Genomic DNA, 20,763 nt, shown 5'->3' with positions numbered 1-20,763 from the left:
GCTTCAGATTCTGTGTTACCCTCTCTCTCTGCCCCTCCCCTGCTTGTGCTCTCTCTAAAAAATAAACATCAAAAAGTAAATAAAAGAAATAAAGTGATTATTTATGTAGATTAATCAAGCATTTTCTACTTGTTGCATTTGTCCTTTGTTTCTTTCTTCCATCTTTTTCTGCCTTCTCTAGTTTAATTGAACATTTTATATAATTCTATTTTATCTCCTCATGGGGGTCAATTATACTTCTTAGAAAATTTTAATGGTTGCTCTAGAGTTTAGCTTATATAGTTTTGATTAATGTGAGCCCACTCTTAAAAAAATTTTTTTTTTAATGCTTATTTGTTTTTGAAGGAGAGAGAGTGAGTCGGGGGGCGGCGGGCAGAGAGAGAGAGAGACGCAGAATCTGAAACAGGCCCCAGGCTCTGAGCTGTCAGCACAGAGCCCAACGAGGGGCTCGAACCCACAAACTGCGAGATTATGACCTGAGCCAAAGTTGGACACTCAACCGACTGAGGCACCCAGGCACCCCAATGTGAGTCCGCTCTTAAATAACACTACAGTTTTATGTGGCATGTGGCCCCTCCCCACTCTCTTGCTTTCTCTCCTCTTCTTTGATCTCCAGACTTGCCACTGGTTTGCCATAGGTTGCACGTCCTGGATTGCAGTTCCTTTGCTGTTGCCAAATAAACCCATTTGGCTGGTCAAATAACTGGCTGTTCTACTTTTAAGGTTGGCATTGCTTGGTGTCATAGACGTGGGATCCAGAAAAGACCTCAACAGCTCCAAGGCTGGTGAGCAGACCCTTGTCAATACCCACTGAGGCCATTGAGCTCACTCTTTTGTCACTGACCCTGGAGTTTGAGGTATGTTTTTCCTGTATCCAAGCTCTACTCTCCTCGTGTTTTAAGCTCTCCAGGCTTTATTTAGGGATCTGTTCAAAGGCTTTGTCCTTTTTGTTTTCGTGAAGGCTTTGTCCTTTCTGGTGAGTACTTTTTTGTTTTTGTGAGCTTCTGGTTGTGAGTAATGGGATCCCAGTCCTCTAAATACTTTGAGGAGACTCCACCCTGCAGGGGTCCCAGTTGGTTTTAATGTTTAAAAACTATAGTGCCTCCTCATGTGCATTCTTAACTAAATGGCCCAGCTTAACTAAAGATAATTTAGATTTTCAATGGCCATTATGAGGAACTTTCTACCTTGCTAAACTTGTTTTTCTCAAAACTAAATTAGACAGCTGCATCTCCAAAATTGAAAAACAAGGAGAATAGGATACCTATTTTAACTGGCATGCAGGAGCCTCCAAAAGATTGCAAAATTTCGTAATACTCTCATTAAAAGATTCATTGCAAAAGACCAACGAAAAATTAAAGACCTAAAGGATAACACACAGAAGATTATAGAACTGACTAAAGGGGCTGTAATTGCCCTTTACCTTCTTTATTTGAGTACGCAGTCCAAAATTGTCTAAAATTGCCTTCCCATTCTATTAAACAGCTACCTTTTGAAAATAAGACCGCCCAATGTGAGGGATAGTCCTCCTTGGGTATTTTTTACTCCCTGGTCAAAGGCCAAGCTAGGAGCCATAGTTAAAGAATTTCTTGGGGCGCCTGGGTGGCTCAGTCGGTTAAGCAACCGACTTCGGCTCAGGTCATGATCTCACGGTCCATGAGTTCAAGCCCCGCGTCAGTCTCTATGCTGACAGCTCAGAGCCTGGAACCTGCTTCCAATTCTGTGTCTCCCCCTCTCTCTCTCTGCTCCTCCCCTGCTCACATGCTCTCTCTCAAAAATAAATAAAGATTAAAAATTAAAAAAAAAAAAAAGAATTTCGTAAACCAGGGAGGATTCTTGCAAGCTTTTGTAAATAGATTAACTTCTAAGCCCAGTCAAGAGAGGAAAATAAAATTTCACATTGCTCCTTCCTTTCCAAATCCAGATTGATTTGCTATTGATACTTTGTCTCCCAGAGTAGCTATTGCCTTCTTGTTGGCCTCATTTTACAAACTTGGCTTGACTTTTTGCCTGCCTGGGACATACAGTTTGTCAGTCCTTTTGGCTATCTTTGGGAGTGACTTTAGATCTTGTGAAGAGAATGCATTTTATACCCTCTTGGAAGATGTCTCTTGGGCCCATGGAATTATTTAATGCTGCCAGAAATAGGTACTGTCTGTCCCAGGTAAATCTGACAAGACATTTGAAAGGATTTAGTAACTTTGCTATCATAAATTTGACCAAATTGGAAGCTGGTATTCAGAGGCCAATAGAATTTTGTTGTTAGGCCTTCTCCTCTAAGCTAAATGTACTCAGAGGGAAAGAAAAACATTCTAACAGGTGAATGGTGGATGGGGGCACCAGGCCTTTGATATCATTTAGGTGGCAACTGAATTCTTCCATGAATTAAAAATGGGTATCTTTGTACAAATTTAGTCTTTGCAGGACCACAGGTGTGGCTCCGGAAACAATTCCAAGCCCACCAATCCTATTTACCAAACCCCAAGCCTCTCCTATTCATCCCAAAGGATTGTACGTATTGGGCCGAGTGAACCAAAATCTTGCATTTTTTTCCCATGTGCCTTGTGCTGTCAAGATTCTACCCAGGGTCTTCTCCAAAATTCCGGAGTTCTCCAGAACTCTTACCTGGACCATCTCTTTGATATGCAAACTTTGCAATGTTTAAAAGACAGCAATTTTTATCAGAAGGAGAAGGAAAGAAGGAAAGTTATTTGAGTCAATTCAATTCCTTTTATAATTCGTGAGCGTTGTATTATCGTATCTAATTCATGGCAGACATTTTAAAATGGGAGGTATAACGTCTGTGTTTGCATCTGTCTGTACGTTCATGTGCGTCTCTGTGGAGGTGTAGATGTGTGGTATTTTTTACCTCCAGATGGTATTTTCAAAATTAATTTCTAAAAGAGATCTATTTAATTGGCTTAAAGAACACGAAACACTTAAATAAATTAAATTCTCAGAAATATAATAGAAACTTAATCCGAGGGGCGCCTGGGTGGCGCAGTCGGTTAAGCGTCCGACTTCAGCCAGGTCACGATCTCGCGGTCCGTGGGTTCGAGCCCCGCGTCAGGCTCTGGGCTGATGGCTCAGAGCCTGGAGCCTGTTTCCGATTCTGTGTCTCCCTCTCTCTCTGCCCCTCCCCCGTTCATGCTCTGTCTCTCTCTGTCCCAAAAATAAATAAAAACGTTGAAAAAAAAAAAAAAAGAAACTTAATCCGAATGAATTTTAGGTTCATGTGATTTAGGGAAAAAATTCAGTATTAAAGCTGCTTTAGTCTTGTTGGTTTAATTAAGACAGTCATGCTTTTAGAGCTTTCAGCACTAAATATAATACTTTTATTCTACTCAGGCTTACTAAAGGTCAAATGAATTCGTGTTGTCTCTTAGAACTTTGTCAGCAAAAATGATAATTCAAGATGATGGTTAACTGTTTAATATCTCATATAATTTTCATGACGAATCTAAACATAATTATTAAAAATCCTTTATTAATAGGTATAAGATAATAGTTTATAAATGAACTTTTCAACAATATTCATGTCTACTTAAATAGTTTACCCCAATCTTTTTGGTAACTTAAAACCTTGGAGTTTTGCTAAGTTAAATTAGATGATAGATAGTCATTAAAGATCTAGATCGTTGCCAAATAACATAAAACTGAATCATTGATTATGAGCACAGTTTTACGTACTTTTGGCTTCTTGTGACAGAGAAACTAAAACATATTTGGATGGGTTAGTGCTATACTGAAAAGGCCTATGCATATCCTATTACCCTATTTTAATAAATGTGCCAATCTAAAGAAAGCTGATGTCACAGGAAGTTCACCATTGCTTACTTCTGAGTTTTCACTGGAAATTAAGGTTGGGTTCAAATGGTTAAGAATGCCAATAAACGACGTGCCCTCAGTCACCTTTCCCACTCGTTGGCCTTGCTGGTTGGGGTGGCCTGATCTGGGTGTCCTGCACCGTGATGCTTCAAAGCCTTGTTGAAAATGTTTGGGTCCCCACGAAACCCTACCATAGCCAAGTTTACTGGTAGATTTGGGTAGGAATGGGGTTGATGGGCTTCATCGTTTATGAAATCAGGAATGCTGATAAAGGAAGTAAAGCTCTGAAAGCTTTGAGTTCTCCACCTGCTCGTGGTAATCATTAACCAGCTTTACATCCGATGGGACATCAGGCTGGCTGCGAATCTCAGCGAGCCCTGTTGGATGGGACCATGGAGCATCGCTATACATCTGTAGATGTGTTGTTTCCTTTCTGGTGTGAATTAAATGTACCTGTGAGGTGCAAAAAACATATATATAAATGTAATTAAGACTACTGAAAATAATAAGGGAAACAAGCAAGGAAAGCAGGATGTGTGTTTTCTAGAAGAGGAGGTATGGAGAATAGTGAGGCATTTTTGTTGAGGGAAAAGAAAGTAATTTTGTTTGAAAGCAAGACCGTTTAGAGAGGAAGAACATAGGACAAAATCCTATGTAAAAAACAAACAAACAAACAAACAAACAAACAAACAACTTGTAGAAGGCTTGTGGAAAGGAATCTTGAGAAAGAAATTTTATGCATGGTCAAGCTAAATGAATTGAAAGGCTAAAAGGCTAAAAGGAAACTTTGATATCAATAGTGTACTTATGCAAAACCAAACCTGAATTTTCTTTTATCTACTGAAAGTTTTCTTGAATTGTTGATCTCCTTTTCATAAGAAATTATAAACAAAGGGTTTCCCTTACCTTTTTTTAAGAAAAAAAATTTTTTAATGTTTATTTTTGAGAAAGAGAGAGAGAGAAAGAGCGCAAGTGGGGGAGGGGCAGAGAGAGAGAGGGAAACACAGAATCCAAAGCAGGCTCCAGGCTCTGAGCTGTCAGCACAGAGCCCGATGTGGGGCTCGAACTCACGAACCGTGAGATCATGACTTGAGCCGAAGTCATATGCTTAACCGACTGAGCCACCCAGGCGCCCCTCCCTTACTTTTAAGTGATCTTTTTGTCAAAATAGTTTCCTGTATTTATTGTCCGTATCAGGTCTTTGATTACTTAAATCTAGTAGAACACACAATATTAAAAGAGCTAAATTTCGCTCAGAACCCTGTGATCTTCTATGTTTGCCTATGAAGTCTTTTGTTGTCACTATGGTTAAATGGATAACTGAGTATTATTTCATGGTGACCTAGATCTGATTAGACCAAGTGTTTTAAAACCTTTTGATATTTTTGACAAACTTCCCCCCAAATCAAATTTGAAATACAGTCTTTTGTAGTCAACCTAATGTTTAGATTTTCCAGAGAGTCTCTGGAACATCTCAAAAGATTTGTTCTCTCTTCTTAGAAAAAGGGAGATGTTAAACTAATTAGGCTGATTTGCTATGTTAAATTATATAGGAAGCATTGTAAAATAAGAAGTAATACTAAGGGGGAGCCTGGGTGGCTCAGTCAGTTGAACATCTGACTCTTGATTTCAGCTTAGGTCATGATCCCAGGGTCGTGAGATCAAGCCCCGTGCTGGGCTCTGCACTGAGTGTGGAGTCTGCTTGGGATTCTCTCTCTCCCCACCTGCCCCTCCCCACCCCCCACCGAAAAGGAAAAAAAGAAGTAATACTAAGCCTTCTTTATGTTTTATTTACGTAGGTATGTAGGTGTTCCAGAAATTGTGTGAAATTCTTGGAAACCTGATATGTCTTAGTATAATGTTATCAGTCATAATTCCAATTATTATCTTCAAATGTGGCATGTGACAGAAATCACCAAATTTCCTTGTCAATTCCGTTATAAGGAACTCTCCTCAGGGGTTTGAAAATGAGCATCTTTCAGTCTCTTCATGGGTAGCTATTGTTTTACTCTGAAGCTTTTACAAAAATGTTCCCACAAAAGTACCTGAGTTTCAAGGAGATTCATGGAGAGGACTTTTGACAAATAGAGGTTTGTGATACCTTGAGGAGCATGAAACCAAACTAGGTAAGAATTTCTATTGTACATACTAGATTCAAGTAGAACGAGTAGCAATTATCTGGGTTTAAATGAACTAAGGAGGGTGATTATTACTCTTATGACTCTTTGAAATACTGCTCTTTCCTTAATGCTTTGGCTCATTCAGATTTTAAAAAGCTTTGGTCTCGAGCTATCTGTGACTTAGAGCAATTTGATAAAGTATACCTTTGTAAACAAAGAGGAACACGTTTATTTCTTTCTGCCTACCTGATCCCTTTAGAGTTTGGAAACTCTTGCTTGAGTGTTCTTTTCATGACATGATAGTTGTTTGCATACGTGTATTAAAAATCTCTTCTTCTTGTAACAGGACACAACCGAAGGCACTGGCTATATTACCGAGACTTTGACTGAAATGGTATTCCAGATAAATCTGACGGCCAGTCCTTGACTTGGCTTCCTGGCCTCAGAGGCAATGACAGTTCAATCTGAGACGCCTTATGAAAAGTTCCAGCAAATCAGTCTTAAAAAGAACTTACAAGGTAAATCAATATTTCTGCTACATGTGTGTGAGTAACCAGGCCAAGTTTAATGCAAACGAATTAGTTTTATCTTTAGTTAAAAAAAAAAATGGGGATACTTGTAGAGAGATGGGGCATGTAGAGAGAAAAAAATATGTTTGCACCTTTGTCTACGTTAGATTCTAGCCCTGTTAATTGTCTTTGAGGTTTGGCTATATACCTGTAAACTAGGCTGGATCCTGAATTCTCCTGGTTTCCTCAAATATCTGGCTACAACTCTTCAACCTATCACTTCCAATTTTGTCCCGCTCATCTGATTTGGAATCACCAAAGAATGAAGACTGCTCCTAAATCTCCTTGGAAGGGACTATAAGAAGTCTTTCCCATTACTGGGATGGCAGCCAAACTTCAGGGACTTGAGCCTTGACTGCACACCGGACATCTGAAGGAGGTTTTTCCTGACATCCAGTCCCATGCAAGTCCTGGAGGTTTCCAAATCAAATTGACCAGGAGGACAGTGATCTGACATCAAGGTAGACTGCTTTCTCCAAATTTGATGGATTAGGACTTTCTACTTTAACTAAACATAAAGCCCTTTATTCTTTTCTTTATGTCCTTTACTCTGGCATTGGCCTGGGAAGAGAGCACCGTTATCTGTATCTCCCAGGCCATTGCTAAGTATGTGTGGGGGGGAACCTTTCTGACTGTTGGATTTGTCAGCAGAAACTCTGATCTGTTCATGTTGCCAAAGATCCCTTGGCCTTACCTGTAACCAATTTCTCCCATGATCTGTTTCCCTGCACTGGCTTCAGTTTTTGTCTGTGACATACAGTATTACCCATGGGCATGTGAATGTTTAGATAGCCGGTGAATTGAAGGTCAATACTTATTGGGATGTTTAACTGTCCCTGTCAACATCCATAATAAATAAGAAATCTCCAATTGGTTTCCCTCATTAAACCTTCAGAGCTGCTTTAAACAGGAGCTTCTGGGGAGCATACATGACGCTGAGTTTTTTTTTTCCCCCTAGATGGTAGTAAGTGCCAAAGAAAGAGAATCAGAAACCTCTCCCTCACATTAAGAGAGCTAGTTGATTCCACAGCTGAAGGAATAACAGCCCAACTATGATCACTTGACACATTGGCTAGGCTAGTCTTAGATAACTGTATAGCCCTTGATTACCTACTTGCTAAATAATAAGGTGTCTGTGTAATAGCAAGTCCTGCCTTATAGCTATTTGCCAAATAGCAAATACATGGGTAAAGGCCCCTGGAGAGGTAGAAATTCGATTACACAAGATCAGGGAATAAGCCCATTGGTTACGAAAAATTTCATCTGGTGACTCCTGGTCTTTTAACCTATGTACCTAGTTACCTACGGGTTTGGGCTCCTGGCTAGGACCATTATACAAGCTGCATTTGTCATAGTATTTTTTATTTTGCTTTACATAATTAAGGTCTTGTACCTGTTACTTGTCAAACTTTTGTAGAACTGACACACCCAATAGGGTGAGGCTAGCTCCGTGCTTTGAGATGATCTCTAACATTTACAGTCTTGGTGAGATACAGACTTTAGGTAAGTACCTGAAAGTTCTCCTTCCTAACATTCTCTGTTACTCAAATGTGGCCTTACATGTTTTCCAACTGCCATGTACTTTCTCTCCAAAAAAGGACATGACAACAAGGAAATGTCTTTCCTGTTACAGAGGGGCAAGACCACTAAATATGGAAAACCTGACTCCCAATCAATGCTTTGAAAGAAAGATCTTGATCAAAAGAGGGAAATGCGAAACTTAATAGAGGAAACCTCATTTAAAAGGGAGTCAGGAGACCAGAAGGGGAGCTCCTATGTCGAATCATTTGTCCCTCGCAGGCCCCAGCAGGAAGAAATGTACCTTGCAATACGAGCAGGAAGAAGCCTACTTTACCACCTCAGAAGGAGGAAGGGAGAATTTCTCCTGACCTAGCAACAAGCTCAGCCAATAAGAAAATACCACAGCTCAGCCAATGAGAAACCATCACTACCCTGAACTCTCATTTTCCTCCAATGGATTTCATTCATGCAGCCCCTCCCAACTTCCTTCTCTTCTCTACAAAGTAACCTTCTTTTCCTTTGATTTTTCAACTGTGTTATGGTTTGCCATAGCTTTTGTGTCCTGAACTGCAATTTCTCTGCTATTCCTCAATAAACTCATTCTGCTGGTAAAATAACTGGCTGTTTTGCTTTTAAGGTTGACAGGCCTTCGTCCCATAAGACTTCCCCCACTTTAGAAGGCAATTTCAAGTCCAGGTTGTTACCTATACTTCTGAGCCACTGGCTATAAGTTGGAGGTTCCCAGGAACCTTTCTTCCACTTCAATTAATATGCTAGGATGCCTCAAAGAACTCAGAAAAACATGTACTCATGTTTACCAGTTTATGATAAAGGATATTATAAAGGATATAGATGAAAAGCCAGATGAAGAGGTACATAAAGCCTAGGAGGGTCCCAAGTGCAGAAGCTTCTGTCCCCATGGGCCTGATAACTTCAACATGTCTGTCATATCTGAGTCTGGGTCTGATGGTACTTTGTCTCTGCAGACTGTGTTTTTTCTTGCTTTTTGGCATGCTGTGTAAATTTTTGTTGAAAGCTGAGCATGTTTTATTCGGTCATAGAAACGGGAGTCAATGGGCTGTGCTTAATGTTTGCTGTGGCCATAAGTGCCAAGGGCTTCAAATCCCTCTAGGGCCATTGTTTCTCCGTCCTCTGGAATCTTTGGGTTTCCCTAAGTATTTCTTTTCAGAGAGAGAGGGAGAGCCTGTGCCTTGCCGTGTTTTCAGCTGTAGTCTGCTGTTATGCTGGGGCTCTGTTGGTGTGTACTACGGAGTGGGGAGAAGGGTAGAATTCCAAAAGCTTCTGATTAGATCTCAGCCTTCCAGTGGACCTGTTTCTCCAAGTTGTACCTCTCGCAAATGTTTGTCCAGGGGTGTACCTTTTCCCTGCCCCCACCCCCACCCCCTTCCTTCCCAGGCCGCAGCATTCCCATCTGCGTCCTTGAAGCCCTGGCCTGTGTTGACTGTTTTTTTCCCTTTAGGTGGGACGGTAGGGCTGGAGTGAGGAGGAATGTCCTTCTCCACGCTGGGATGAGACTGGCAAAGTCCTTTTCCAGGAGAGTAGGTCTTATTTATTTATTTATTTATTTATTTAATGTTTATTTATTTTTGAGACAGAGAGAGACAGAGCATGAACGGGGGAGGGGCAGAGAGAGAGGGAGACACAGAATCGGAAGCAGGCTCCAGGCTCCGAGCCATCAGCCCAGAGACCGACACGGGGCTCGAACTCACAGACCGCGAGATCATGACCTGAGCTGAAGTCGGACGCTTCACCGACTGAGCCACCCAGGCGCCCCAAGAGTAGGTCTTATTATAGAGAAGGTTCTGGGCTTCTTTCACAAGGATCCCTCTTCCCCCGAGCCCGGAGGGGATCTTTCTCAGAGCTTCACTGTGAGAACTGATTGGGATTCCTGGAGGTTAAGCCCACTTACGTGTGGGAGCCCTCCAGAGACTTCGAGCCCCGAGAGTTTTGCACTGCCAGGCTAACTCATGTTCGGCCCCCAGCATTTTGTCCGAATTACCATTTAAGTGTTCCTGCAAGTGTACAGAGCCAGTGGCTTTGCTTCAGGGAGCAGGTTCTGGCTGCATCTCTCTGAAAGATCTCGTTTCTCCAGGTTTCCAGGTCACAGATGTCTCTCAGGTCTCTGATGGGTCAAAGAAAAGTAATAGATTCACACTTTATCTAGATTCTTGTGGTCAGACATGGGGATGATGAGTTCCAGGTCAGAGATGAAGTCTGAAGTTTAGAAGATGCAACCCCAAACCTAAAGCTGCGATCCATTAACTAGTCCTGCATGGGTATAGCTAACACCCGCCTTTTTTTGGACATAAAAGTACTTATCACCTATGTTCTCAGCTTTATGGCTTCAGCCAAAAATTCAAAACATCAAGACATCAGGAAAATGGCCCACTTAACGGCTTGTAACATATATTTGCATACCTAGTACATAATACTTTGCAAACGTAAAGGATATATATTTTTAAAGTAGGCTCCACGACCAATGTGAGACTGGAACTCACAACCCTGAGATCAAGAGTCGCATCCTCTACCGACTGACCCAGCCAGGCACACCAAATATAAAGGACGGATTTTTGAAAGGAAGAAAGGAATAGAGAGAAAGACAGAGAGACAAGAGACAGAGAAGCTAGAAAGGAGAAAATGAGGAGGAAAGGGGGAACAAAGAACCATAAGGAGAAAGAGAGTCAAAATCCAAAGTTTATCCAAAATTATATTGACATAAATGGTCTACATAGAGTACACTGACTAATAACATAAGTAGAAACTCAAAGTAGAACATTGTATTTTCTCTTTTTTTGCTATACTCTCAAAGGCAGGCAAAGGCATTTAGATTACAAAGAATTAAAAGAACATATATCCTATACTAATCCATAGTCCTGAATTCCACTTCTTACAATGAAATACTAAAATACCTTTCACACACAGGTTAAAAAATGCATTTTAAAAACATTTTAAAAATTATAGTAAATAATATGTACATTAAATGTATATCATGAATATATATTATTACATATATGTATGTATAATGTACATTATACATCTATGTATAATGTACATCACACATTATCCATACATGTGTATAAACAGATATACATGTAATCTCTTACATGTAAGAGATGTAATATATGTACCTCTGTAATAAATGTAATTTAAAGAGATTTCAAGTAGTACCAGACACATTGCCACAAACTCGAAGTTCAAGGCCAGAGTTTAGTTAGGGGACCTAGTTTTGATGGGTGTTTATCGAGTATTTGCCAAACCCTACATTAGGCATTTTATAAGCCAACTCACTTAGTCCCTACAACAGTCAAATGAGCGAGTACAGTCTTTTGCAGAATTGGAAAAGGGCTTCGGAAAGTTCAAGTCACCAGACCTAAGGTGCATCGCTAAACTGATGGGAATCCTCAGCTGTGTCTTGGGAGAGACCTGTGGCCAAGACACCCAATGTCCATTTTTGCTCACTCTTACAAACTCGTGCAGTTATTAGAGGGAGTCACAGCTACTGTAGGAAAAGCTACAGTTTCCAGTCTCACTTGCATGTGACTCATAATGTTGGAAGAGAGTGTTGGGTGGCTGCTTCTAGAATATTCTGAGAAGGCAAAGTGGTGCCTTTGTTTCTTTTGTCTTTATCCGTTCCTACATCTGCTGCCTGGAAGGTGGCTATGGTGGCGGCCATCTTGCTGATAATAATGGCGGCCACACTCCCGGGATGGCAGGGTGAGGGCTGTCAGTGGCGCAGGCCCCTGGCACTTCCTAGAGCAGAACCAACAAAGAAGACGTGGTTCGCCTACCTCCGGACTTCCACACAACAGAGAGCACAGATTTATAGTTCTTAAATCACTGTTATTGAGGATCAGTGTCATAGCTGACTCTCGCTTAAAAAAAATTATTCATTAGTTAAGGGAGCAGCGGTGGGGGGGGGGGGGACAGCAAAGGAGAGACTGTCTCCCTGAGTCTCATTTTTAAACTAATACAGAACTCAGTACCTGGCAGAGGAGTGCTGCGCACGGCAGACACAGAAATAATATACAGTATAACCAAGTTGAAGTTCTCAGGTCGGAAGGGGCAGGTGCTCAGAATCTTACACACTAGAAATCTGGCAATATCTGTTTGGCCATGGAAACATTTGGTTTAAATGGCCTTATTTTTACCTTAAAAACGATATCGCCCACTGCATAAGATTGTAGCACGAGGCGAAAAGGTAAGACTAATTCAGAGTGCTGCTGTGCTGTTTTAAGCAGAGCCTCATGGATTTGAACTCAAACTGGAGGGCGCTGTGTGCAGGCAGAGGTGTAAGGGGGTCCCCTCCACCTGCAAGCTTGATGAACTGAGAGGGCGGCCATCAGAGCCTTGGGTGTTTGGAACAGCCAACACCGTCTGTGGTAGGAAGCCCTTGGAACCCTTGGAGTTCCAAGGCTTTAGCAGAAGTAAGACTGTGGTCCCAAATCCTTTTCCAGCCCTTTCCATTAAGGGATGTCTGCCAGACATGGGATCCAGCACATCAGCAAATATCAAAGGATGGCTGCAGCCTATCTCCTAAAATTTTACTTCAGACGGCCCGGGAAAGTCTCCCCTAAATGGAGAAAGAGGAAAAGGCAGGCATGGGAAGAGCACGGATACCAGTAACAGAGCGTCCGACTTCAGCTCAGGTCATGATCTCGTGGTTCACGAGTTTGAGTCCCAGCCCTGCGTCGGGCTCTGTGCTGACCGCTCAGAGCCTGGAGCCTGCTTCGGATTCTGTCCCTCTCTCTTTGCCCCTCTCCCTCTTATGCTCTCTCTCGCTCTCTCTCTCTCTCTCTCTCTGTCAAAAATAAATAAACATTAAAGAAAAAAAAAGCTTTACCCAAGCAAGATTTTTGGCAATGATTCAAATGCCCAACGATTTGGATGAGATAAAGCCATCAGAAGCCCGCTGAGTCATTGATTGAGTGAACAGTATCGTCAAAGCAAACGGGGGCTGGGCTTGAAACACTTTGTAATTCTTCACACCTCTAGTCTGAGGCTGTCTAATCTATGCAGTCGCGAGGAAGGGTAGAGTCTTCAAAGCTTCCCTCCGATGTGGTCTTGGAAAAATAAACAACAAAGAGCGCTCCGGGGCCCCGCAGGGCAAAGGCAAGAGCAAGGAAACACTTCAGCGAGCAGAACCAGGCAACCTCACCTGAGCAAGAGAGTCCTGGGGATTCTGCTCAGCCGGAACCCACGGCTGTGGACCAGCACTGTGTTTCCTCTGGCCCCCACTGTTCTTGAAGGGGAGATTCTTTCCACCCCCCCTCTTTTTTTGTCTTTCATTTTGTTTCTTTTCTCTTCCTCTCTTCCTAGTCGTGGTCATCCTGCTTCTCATGCATCACTGTGTATTGGGTGTGATGAGGGTAAATGGCTTGTCCTTTACTCTCTTGGTCATCAGGCCAAGCAGGGGCATCTGTGGATTTGATTGAGAGTGCTGCCTGGCACCAGAAATTCTAGACTTGGCATGGCATGCAGTGACTGGGCAGGGCCTTGAGGTGGGCCTGGCCTGTGGGTTCTGTCTGATAAGAAGGGTACGCGTAGATATTTGAGGAAGTAGACTATGGCAGAAACTGTAAGTCGACACCCAACTTCTGCTCTTGTCTTTTTCGAAAATAACGGAACGCCTGACCTTTGGCTGGCTCACAGCCGTGCAAAATAGAGAGCACAGCCAGCATCCTTTGCAGGTCGGTCTAGTCATGTGACTAATTCTGGGTAATACGATGTGGTGTTTGTGAGGTGCGCTGCGTCCGTGGATTGTTTTTTTAAAAGAGGTACGGGTGCTCTCTGCTTTCTCTGGATTCCTGCAGCTTGGAACTTGGGCATAACGGCCGAGGTTTTAGCGGTCACTGTAGACTGTGCCCATGAACGACGTTCGGGCTGCAAGCCGTGCGGAGCAGATGCGCCCAGGAGTTTGGGTCCCTGATACACGGAGCACCGTACTAACCCGAACAGCTACCTTAAATATCGGAGAGAAACACACTGCCACCTTCTTTCAGTCCTCCTGACATTGGGTTTTCGGTTACCCCAGCTGAATGCGAGCCTAACGGAGTGAGCAAACCTTGATGCAGGTGGAAGTGGAAAGAGCCTGAACTAAGGTGGTAGCACCGGGGACCCAGAGGGAAAAATCACCTGCCGGTGATGGTGGAGAGGCAGAGTAGATTTGATTCCTAAAGGATGGGGGAAGTGAGAGACGCAGTCCAACAGAAGTAGAGCATTGCCCCGGGATTTCTAGTCTGGATGGTGTGGAGGGAGCCCTGCAGGGGGGTGGGGGGGGGGAGGGAGGAGGAGTAATGGGCGTGGTTAGAAGTCCCCAGGGCATCTACGCCATGAGGAATCCAAGGGCAGAAACTTGAAAGAACTGATAATTTAAGGAGTGGGCAGTGGAAGAGACCAGTAGGCCGATGATACCAAGGCCAAGGGCAGAGAGATTAATAATATCATCATGAGAAGTAAAATAAGATGAGGAATGAAATCCCCAGGGATCCCTGTTGGATGTGGAAGCTGGATGGCTTAGGAACCAACGTGAGGAGAGGAGATGGACAAATCCCTCTGGGCTCCATTTTAAATGATGCTGCTAAAGGACAGCAGGGCGAGTTGCTGCCCCAGTGGGATGGAGATTTTTGTAAAGTTTATTTTTATTGTTTACAATTTTTAAAAATGTTTATTTTTAAGAGAGACAAACATTTTAAAATGTTTATTTATTTTTGAGAGAGCGCAAGCAGGGGAGGGGCAGAGAGAGATGGAAACACAGAATCCGAAGGAGGCTCCAGGTTGTGAGCACAGAGCCCGACGCGGGGCTCGAACTCACGAACCATGAGCTCATGTCCTGAGCCGAAGTCAGACGCTTAACCGACTGAGCCACCCAGGCACCCCTATTTTTATTATTTTGAAGTTTTGCATGGTGTTTAGTGTGCCTACAGGATGCAGGGAGCAACTCTTGGTGGAGAGGTTGAGGGTGTGCAAGAAGGTGCCTCCAAGAAAGCCCTGGAAGGCTTTGGGTGGAGGGCACAGGCCACAGGGTCAGCCCAAGCGGGTTCACTGCCTCCTCGGAGGCTGAGGACAAGAGGGGAAGTGGAGGCAGAAAGAAATGCCCCTGAAGATATTGGTTTGAGTCGCTGAGGGAGTTTGTACTTGTCGGATTCAACTTTCTTGGTGAGGTAGGAGCGGTTACCCTTGGGGAAGAGTGAGTGATGGGGGGGGGGGTGGAGAGTGAGCTGGGGGTGCCTGGATCAACCCCAAACAGGTCACTATCCTGGAAATGAAGGTGCCTAGGCCGCCCCAAGATCTCTTCACAGAACCATTCCGCCTGGGGCGTCTTGCGTCGCCTCGGCTGTGGTCGGCTGGCCCCAATTCTTGGTCACGTTTCTCTCGAGGGCTGACTCTCAGAGCTTGGGATTGGTTTAGTTTTGCTTTGTGTTTCAGGTACCTCCAATTCACTCTACCTCCAAGATTCGAGCTGCTTTCCTTGGACAAACCGCGACCCCCTCAGCGGTAGGACGCGGTGGGAGCGTAGAGATGGCTCATGGCCTGGAGTTCCTTTTCTATCTTGGCATCGGCATGGACTGTTTACATCTCTCCGAATTCATACAGGGAGGCCCCAAACCCGCAGTGTGGGGGTGCTTGGAGATGGAGATTTGGGGAGGCAATCAAGGACAGATCCGATCAGGCAGGGGGGCCCTCGTGAGGGGAGTAGTGGCCTTATAGGAAGAGGAACAGCTACAGGTCTCGCTCGGTGCCCGCACATGGAAGAAGGGCCGTGTGAAGACACAGTGAGAAGAGGCCGTCTGCAAGCCAGGAAGAGAGCCCTCACCAGAAACAGTGTTCTCTGGCATCTCGATTTTGGACTTCCCAGCCTCTAACACTACGAGAGAATAAATTTCTGTGGTCGAAGCCACCCAGTCTGTGGTATTTTGCACGCAGCCTGAGCTGACTCCCACTGCATCACCAAATGAACAAGGAAAAGGACACGGTCACCTATTTTTATCCAGCCAAGCTCAGAATACCAAGAGTTCTTCTTGGTTCTTGAGCAGCGTGGGGACTACGGGACGCTAGATGACGTCATCCTGGAGGGCAGAGTGCCCGGTCCTGAGGTACAGCTCTCGTCCTTGAACCTTTCTCAAGGGTTGCTCCCATGTTGGGCTCTTGATCATGGCTTCGTTAGGACTCCATTTCAAACGACGACCAGTACGAAACCCGGTTCAAGTGAGAACACTTGCTCCCCGTTGTATTAGGTCACCTTGGTGCACATTACCCTCTGGAACCCTCTCATTTACATGCGCTCTCTTCTCACATGAGCTCTTCAAGTAAATCTGAATTTGTTTAGACAATTTTATGGGTACTGTAAAACCACAATTGAATTTCAGGACTTTGTAGAGGTCCCGCCAAGATGCACTCCAATTAGAAATAATTGCTGTTAATGCTGTTACGATGTGGTGGCTGCCCGCTATACCCCAGACCTTTGTTCTCCTAAATCCCTCGAGTCTCTTCTTTATTCTTCAGCTAAATAGACAGGCCCCTAGAATATACGCTTTTGGAATCGTAATATAGGAGCGATATTGTGCCTCTCTCTTAATTAACCTTGTTAAGCAAGGATTTGGAACATTAGCCGGTTAGGCTAAGAGGGCCTTTTGAGTCGCTCAGTACGCATCTGCAGTTGAGTAGGATGTCCCTCTTGTGAAATAAAATGCCTTTTATTCTTTGGCATACCCCAAATACCTTTATTATTCTTTGAGAAACGGTGTGACAGGCTTGTCTAGCGTAACAATGTGTGCAAAGCGCATAGCTTCGTGCCAGGCACAATGAAACCTTAGCTATCGCTTTTATTATTATAAAACAAGGCTCCCCCCCCCCCCTTTTTTTAAGGCTTTCTGAATGAAACGGAAATACAGGGGCAGAGTCGGAATCATGCAGGCGGCTCAAGATAAATCAGTCTGTAGTGGATTCCACTGATTCCACACTGCCTGAGACCACTGCCTTTCTAAGAGCATCTTACCCCACGACGTTCATGACTTGTTTATTTTGACTCTCACAGGGTCTTCCATAGCACTTCTCATCCTTTCCTGCTCCCCGTACAAAAGAAGGTAAGAGACAAAGGCTGCTGTTTCTCTCCCGAGGCAGGCGCCCCCTCCCAGGCTGCGAAGGAGTTCCAGGGATACGGTAATGAACACAGTTTTCTTAACCTTGCTTTTATAGTTAATATCCAAATCATGAGAGCAGTTGGCCAGGCCATTAAGCTGCAAGAATACAACAGATTGGAGATAAAGGCAGCATCGACGAATACCAACGCGTAGAATTGCCCATTCTGTGGAAAAATACAACACGAACCCCAACCTGAAGTGCTGAATTAAACATTTGAAATTAACCACATGGATATGTTTTCTGGACTAGCAGGCAGCAGTTAAACTAGCTCAGTAGAAATGTCATTTTCAGAGTCAGAAGCAACCATTCTTTGATCTCTTCTAGGGAAAAAAAATGTGCTCCTGTGTAGACTTTGGGCTAGAGTCACTGTCTCCCAAGTTCATTCAGGGAATGTGCAGGAAGGCTTCCTGACACAGTGGCTCCTGATGTACACTCAGCAGCACTGGCACTTAGTCTGTGAGCACACAGGGCATTAAGCAGTCAGAGTTGGTGTGACTGTGTTGGGAAGAAGGACACGGGAGGCTGGCCTGTCCTACACCTGGTGGCATAGGCTCAAAAAGGCCAAGGCTGAGAGCAGGGTGATAGAGAACCCAGAGCCCTGTGTCCTCTGTAAAGAGGGCATTCTAGCAATCTACAGTAAAACCTTGGTTTGCGAGCATAATTTGTTCCGGAAGCGTGCTTGTAATCGAAAGCACTTGTACCTCAAAGCGAATTTCAAGAACCATTGGCTAAGTCGTGATCACGTGACATTTGCTGTCACGTACTACGCATATTGCAAGACATCGTTCCTTTATCACGTCAAAACTTATTAGGAATGTTTGCTCATCTTGTGGAACACTTGCGGAACAAGTTACTTGCAGTGCAAGGTTTTAATGTACTCATTCATGCTCCTCACCTCTCACTCCGGTTCCCTGCTTCACTTGAGCCACCTCCCCCCCCCCCCCCCCCCCCCCCGTGACCAAAGTAAAGGGCAGTTCATGAGAGAGAGGATTATTTTTCTCTCCCATCTGTTGCAAGCAGACTTGACAAAAACAGGCTATTTTTTTTCATTAAAAAAAGAATAACCTAGCCAAAAAGCAGATAGCAACATTATTTGCAAAGGCATCAGTTGAAAATACGAGACTAGATAACAGAAAAAGAAGGGTACTTGTAGTTTCCAGATACATCCTGTTGGACAAAAATGCTGTTCTCCATCGAAATAAGCATTATGCACCACTGGGTATCGGATGGTATCGGCCGTGGAGCTGGTCTTTAGTGTTTCTTGTTCTTGCAAAGGAAGCCATCCATTATGTTAAAGATGCCCATAAAGTCAGACAGAAGCAACGCTATCTTGACAGGCAAGATACTAAAGAGAACACGAGAGAAGTTTCCTCGGTTATTACCATGAAAGCACCTTTGCCAGTTCAGTTGAGGTGCAGTGTCACTGACTTGTTGTAGCTGAAGTCATTGGCATAGGCACACATTAGTGTGCATGCTTCAGGGTCACCCAGGGTTTGTCCACTACGTGGGAGGACACTTGCCCGGAGTCTCTCTACCTCTCCTTGCTTTATTTGCATTCACTTGTCTCCCTCCTCATGTCAGTGTCCAAAGCTCCACTGCACTATGTAATGATTGCTGGGAAGCAGGGAAGTCTGGTGGATTTGGACGAGCCTGCCTTGAGTCCTAGCTTGGTCACTGATATGCCAGCTCAGGCACATGACTTAGCCCTGGAGCCTGTTTCTACAGGTGTGAAACCAGTCATCGATCTTTCTTTTTTGGGACTCCTGTGAGGATTAGATGTAATAGGTCTCCAGACCTTTGGCAATATCCAGCCGAGGACTGCTCACCTTCTCCACCCCTGCTCACCTTTCCTAGCAGAGCACAGACCCTGTCAACCCTGACATTCACACCACAGAGCTAGGGGAGGTACACTAAATAGCACAGGCACAGTACCACTCTTGTGCTAAGTGAAGCCTGGCCAGCAAAAGGATGTAGGAATGACATCGGTGTGTTGCACAAAGTAGATACAATTAGCTGCAAAGAAAAAGGCACTTCCTCAGGCAAGAGGGACAATGGCTACCAGCCATGATATCTACGTTCATATAATGAACAACTGTTGCCCAGAGGACTGGAATTGCTCATCGTGCCAGATGGCCAAGCTAGACCCAGGGAACGTTAAAACAACACAGATTTCAACGCCACAGCAGGGGAGTGGTTCAGTAATGGAATGTGCTTCCTTGCAAAGCAGGAAGCACATTCCCTGGGGGCGGGGCTGGGGGGGAAGGGGGGAGTGTAATTGGATGACCTGTTACAGTCCAGAAAATGAATTGAGATAGTGGGGATCGGCAGTAGCTGCAGCAATATGGCATCACAATTCCTGTAACTGGGGTCCCGTGCCCACAAAGTGCCGCTGAAGGTCTCAGCACTGAAACCCAATGGGGAGTCTCAGCACTGAAACCCAATGGGGAGTCTCAGCACTGAAACCCAATGGGGAGTCTCAGCACTGAAACCCAGTGGGGAGTCTCAGCACTGAAACCCAATGGGGGGCAGAGAGAACAAGCAAGGATGCTCTCTTGTGCTTCCGAGAGGTCGTTATGTTCTCAGGTCCACCCCCCCCCGCCATTTTTTTTTTTTTTTTAACCATCTTATACTCCAAATTTATCCTCCAACTGCCAGCTTTACCCATACCACAGATTCCTGAAATGTTTGGCTTATTGTCTGGCCTTAACTTTGGGGCTCTGTCCTCGAGGAAGCATGGACACATTATCTGTTCCAACATGATTATTCTATGATGCCCACAAGAAAAATCATCTCTCCTTAAAAAAAAAAAAAAATCACTTCAGTCTGTCCACAGATCATTCAGGAAATACACTTCTTTTTGACCATAATGCAATACTAAGAGGGCGGGAAGAATCTAATTCCATTCTCTAGACTCTCACGGGAAACACTACAACTATGGGAATTTGAGATCATGTCAGCAAATAGACACAATAAAGGGATCAAAGTTCAGTCCTTTAACAGACAGTTTTTCAGTGGCCCCTCCTGGTAGGGGATAAGTTATTGACTGGCTTATTAGAGAAGTCATAGGAAGGTGATATTCTTACCTTTTAAGAACCATTGCGAAGTATAAAAACCTTGGCACATATAAGTACACTTTCTCTTTCAGGATAGCATCGACTATCTTCTCAACCACGTATTCTGGTTCCAGAATCGGTAACAGAAAAGGACGGCTAGGGAGTGAAAAAAAGCAAAAACAAAAAAGCCCAAGTTAATAAATTAATAACAATACATCTCACAAATCAGGGATAAGAAAGATTATAAGACATTATTGCTTGCTTCTTTCCCTGCCAATTTGACCTATTTCTAGATTCACTGCTTTACTATCAACACAATAATAACAACTTTAATTTGAAATGGCGCAAGAGGATTCTAACTCATACGCTCAGGTCACAATATGCAGCTAGGTGAAACCATATTAAATAGCTGCCCGTCATCTCCATGAGATGCAGATTTGGGCATCTGTGTCCCTTCAGTGATTCTCAGTCTTTCCATGGAGACAGGGAAGGGGGCAGGACAGTGTTTGG

General features: G+C 44.0%; 1 protein-coding gene and 1 pseudogene across 1 annotated transcript in view; one reads left to right on the top strand and one right to left on the bottom strand.

The window, feature by feature from the left end:
* The first annotated feature begins 3,873 nt into the window (after nucleotides 1–3,873).
* LOC121038347 (ATP synthase subunit ATP5MPL, mitochondrial-like) lies at nucleotides 3,874–4,493 on the top strand (annotated as a pseudogene).
* Nucleotides 4,494–16,027: 11,534 nt separating this feature from the next.
* Nucleotides 16,028–20,763, bottom strand: part of SDR16C5 (short chain dehydrogenase/reductase family 16C member 5) — an 18,169-nt gene continuing 13,433 nt past the window's right edge. The window contains exons 6-7 of the mRNA XM_040487753.1: nucleotides 20,284–20,409; nucleotides 16,028–18,545 (exon numbers count right to left, since the gene is read on the bottom strand). Of these exons, the coding sequence (XP_040343687.1) occupies nucleotides 18,452–18,545; nucleotides 20,284–20,409 (220 nt within the window). The 3' untranslated portion in view covers nucleotides 16,028–18,451. The remainder of the gene's footprint in view (nucleotides 18,546–20,283; nucleotides 20,410–20,763) is intronic.

This window comes from Herpailurus yagouaroundi, unplaced genomic scaffold (genome assembly GCF_014898765.1).
Source record: "Herpailurus yagouaroundi ecotype Mexico unplaced genomic scaffold, PumYag 165, whole genome shotgun sequence".
Lineage (NCBI taxonomy): Eukaryota > Metazoa > Chordata > Mammalia > Carnivora > Felidae > Herpailurus > Herpailurus yagouaroundi.
The sequence above is the reverse complement of the archived record's forward strand: the minus strand, read 5'-3'. Positions and strand labels throughout refer to the sequence as shown.